The 3,584-nt window shown below is 60.1% G+C and overlaps 1 protein-coding gene across 1 annotated transcript in view; it reads left to right on the top strand.

Moving 5' to 3' along the window:
• Positions 1-1,909: 1,909 nt before the first annotated feature.
• Positions 1,910-3,584, top strand: part of MTHFD2 (methylenetetrahydrofolate dehydrogenase (NADP+ dependent) 2, methenyltetrahydrofolate cyclohydrolase) — a gene marked incomplete at its 5' end in the record, with an annotated part of 6,873 nt that continues 5,198 nt past the window's right edge. Inside the window, 3 exon segments of the mRNA XM_017744708.1 lie at positions 1,910-2,048; positions 2,051-2,107; positions 2,840-2,962. Of these exon segments, the coding sequence (XP_017600197.1) occupies positions 1,910-2,048; positions 2,051-2,107; positions 2,840-2,962 (319 nt within the window).

Genomic DNA, 3,584 nt, shown 5'->3' with positions numbered 1-3,584 from the left:
GCGGCGCCGAGCGCTGCAGGCTGATGAAATCCCGCGGCCGCCTTGCGTGGGAGTGCGGGGCTGCCCCGGGCACAGAGGGACCGGGGGGTGAGAGGAGCAGAGAAGGACGGAGACCACCCCCGCTTCTCGATCATCCCCTGGCATGGCAGGGACAGAGAGCACTCCCAGGCGCTCCTTGGGCACGGGGGCACACGGTCAGAGACCACCCTGAGCAATCTCCAGGCAGAGACCCCCGAGCATTCCCTGGGGTGACAGGGACAGAGAGCACCCTGAGCACTCTCCACGTGCTGGGGTGAGAGGGGCAGAGACCCCCAAACATTCCCTGGGGTGACAGGGACAGAGAGCACCCTGAGCACTCTCCAGGCAGAGACCCCCGAGCATCCCACCCTGCTCCAAACGGGGTTCTGAGCTCATTCTTTGCCTGCCTGAGAGGCTCTGGTGCTTCTCCCTCTCCCTGGGAGCAGCCCAGTCTTGGGGGAAGGTCCCGGTGAGTTTTGGAGCAGTCCTCGGGGTGGTTTTCCATCATTCCAGCTGTCCCTGGAGCTTGGGATTATAGCTAGAGAAGGTCAGAAAAGAGCGCTGTTGGACTGAATGCAGGATCCGGGTAGGAGAAGATGCATCCAGAGGCAGCTGATGCATTTTTGAGGAGAAAGTGCAGCAATCGAGCTTGGCTGGGGTGGAGCAGGGAGGGTTGGAAACTGCGCTGTGGGTCAGCTGTCTCTGGATTCCTGGGGCAGGTGGAGTAGGTTTTGGAGTTGTGATGCAGTTTGGCTGGGAATTGCTCCAGAAATGGGCAGGTTCCAGCGATTTGGGAAGGCCCCAGGAATGCTGTGGGGAGCATCTGCCTGCTCTTGCTTGGAGGTGAGGAGAATCAGGCCAGCAAGTGCTGGGCATGAGACCTTGCAGCAAGGCCAGGCTTAAATCATAGAATGTCCAGAGTGGGAAGGGACCCACTGGGATCATTGGTCCAGCCCCTGGCCCTGCACAGACACCCCAAAACCCCACCTGTGGGATCAGCAGCTGTGGCCTCTCAGCTCACTGCAGCCTGGAATGTGACTGGATATTCCCAGTCCCTGTTTAGCCTGGAAATCAGTGCAAGGAGCTGCTTGGACAGGGCTCGACTCCAGCAGCCTGGAGAGCCGACTGTGGTGGTGATGATGCAGCAGGGGATGGGGGAGAAGGGCTGTGCTGGGTGGCCCCACGGCCTTGCCAAGGAATCTGTGGGGGATGAGGATCAGTGGGAACAGCCCTCGGAGCCTCCTGTGCTGCTCCTGCTGGGATCACTGAACAGACCTGGAGAAACTGCTCTGGAGTCGGCTGTGCCTGGTGCCAGCCCTCTGTAGGGAAGCTGCTGTGCCTTCCCAGGGCACGGCCTCCCTAAAGATGGGAACGCAGAGTACCCCAGCTCAAAACGTGCCCCACACGAGTGATACCCATGGAGAAAAGAGAACAGTATTCCTTATTTTTTCTTGGGAAAAAAGTGACCTCGTGGTCAGGGGGATTTAGGCTGGATTTTTGGGATTTTCCTCCCCCAGAGGCTGCTGGGCACTGCCCAGGCTGCCCAGGGAATGGACACGGCCTGGAGGCTGCCAGAGCTCCAGGAGCTCCAGGATCCTGGGCACGACCCCGAGGCTGCCAGAGCTCCAGGAGCTCCAGGATGCCCAGGGTGGGATTTTGGGATGTAGTGCCAGGATGGATGATCCCTCTGGGTCCCTTCCAGCTCGGGATATTCTGATTTTGGCCCCAGCTTTGAAGCTGTAAACGAGCCTGAAAGGCGCTGCTTGAGGTGAAGCAGCACGGAGGTGCCAAAGGCCCCCGCAGAGCTCGAGGGAAGGAGCCTTTTCCTCCCGGTTTTCCTGCTCCATCCTGCCCTGGCTGGGAGCTGGTGGCCCTGAGGCTGTGGTGACACTTTCCCTGGTGCAGGGGGGACGCCGTGGTGATCTCGGGGCGGAAGCTGGCCCGGCAGATCCGGCAGGAAGCGCGGCACGAGGTGCAGCAGTGGGTGGCGGCGGGGAACAAGAGGCCCCACCTGAGCGTGGTGCTGGTGGGGCGCCCCCCCCCAGCCACTCCTACGTCCTCAACAAAACCAAAGCGGCGGCTGACGTGGGTAAGTCTGGTGTTCCCGTCCCAAAAAAGTGCAGGTTGGTTGGGAATCCTCGATGCTGGAAGCTTTTTGGGATGCATCCACCCACCCTTTCGCCTTCCTCTGGAGTTTGGCTTCTTGTGGCTGCCCGGTTGGACCGGGGTGTGGTGGATAAATGTGATCCATTGGCTCCTTCAGGGCAACCCAAGCTCTGTGGTTGGGGTTTTTCAGCTTTCCCAGAGCCAGAAAAGGCAGAGGAGGGGATTTTTGGCCTCCTTTCCTCGGCTGCCTGCGACACAGCCCCTGTTCAGCAGCCTCGCTGCCCTCTGACTCCCGCCCGTCTCGCAATCCAAGGTCCTGCTCGGGGTTGGGGCAATAATTGGTGTCATTTTAACTTGGGTTCTGCTGCTTTTGGAGCTGAGATTTTTAGGCAAACATCCCTTTTTTAGTGTGTCCAGGGGGCTCTCAGGCTGTGTGGTTTTGTTTTCACGGTAGGACGCTTTGCTTGGGTTTCTCCCTGCCCTGGGAAGGTCCCAAACACCCTTTCCCAGGCCACCAGCCCCATATAATTGTCCTCAATACCAAATCCCAGCACCTGTGAAGGCTGCTCCAGCCTGGAAGCTGCACAAACCCTGCCATCCTCAGCGGGCACCGCCCAGCTTTGGCCAGGCACCGAGCCAGGCCAGCTTAAATCCACGAAATCCGGGGAAGTTGCCCTTTTGTGCCTCACTGATGCCGTGGCTTCGGCAATTCCAGGGATCAGCAGCGAGACCATCCTCAGGCCGGCTTCCATCACCGAGGAGGAGCTGCTGGATTTGATTGGAAAACTCAACAACGACGCAGCCGTGGACGGGCTGCTGGTGCAGCTTCCCCTGCCTGGTGAGCGGCTCAGTTCCCTCCTCCTCCATTGCCACAGAGCTTCCAAGGATTGCCCTGAGTGGTGTGGGGCAGCACGGGGGGGATCCTGCCCTGATCCTGCTCCTCAGCACCAGCTGCCTGCAGCAGTTCAGCCCCTGGGGGTCAGGGAATCTATTCCTGTGCTGGGAGTATCAACTTCCCGAGCCGGGCGGTGGCCTTGGGGCTGCCTAAAAATACCCTCGGTGTGAGCAGGGCTGTGGTTGCAGAGCGCTTCCAGTGCCCCGTGCTGGGAGCTGGCAGCGTGCAACTGGGAGTGCTGGGCAGCTTCAGGCCCCCAGAGCTCTGACAGGGCTCTGGGTCCGGGCTTGGGATCAAAATTCCAGCTCAGGGTCGCAATTCCAGCCTGGGGCTCGGGGTCACAGTTCCAGCTCAAGACTTGGGGTCAAAGCTCAGGGTTATAACTCTGGCTCAGGGTCACAATTCCAGCTCAGGGCTCAAGGTTGCAATTTCAGCTCAGGGCTCGGGGTCAGAGCTCCAGTTTGGGGTCCCAATTGCAGCTCAGGGCTCGGGGTCAGAGCTCCAGTTTGGGGTCCCAGTTGCAGCTCAGGGCTCAGGGTCAGAGCTCCAGTTTGGGGTCCCAGTT

Source organism: Corvus brachyrhynchos, unplaced genomic scaffold (assembly GCF_000691975.1).
Source record: "Corvus brachyrhynchos isolate BGI_N302 unplaced genomic scaffold, ASM69197v1 scaffold119, whole genome shotgun sequence".
In the NCBI taxonomy this organism is placed as follows: Eukaryota; Metazoa; Chordata; class Aves; order Passeriformes; family Corvidae; genus Corvus; species Corvus brachyrhynchos.
This window is presented reverse-complemented; position numbering and strand designations above follow the sequence as displayed.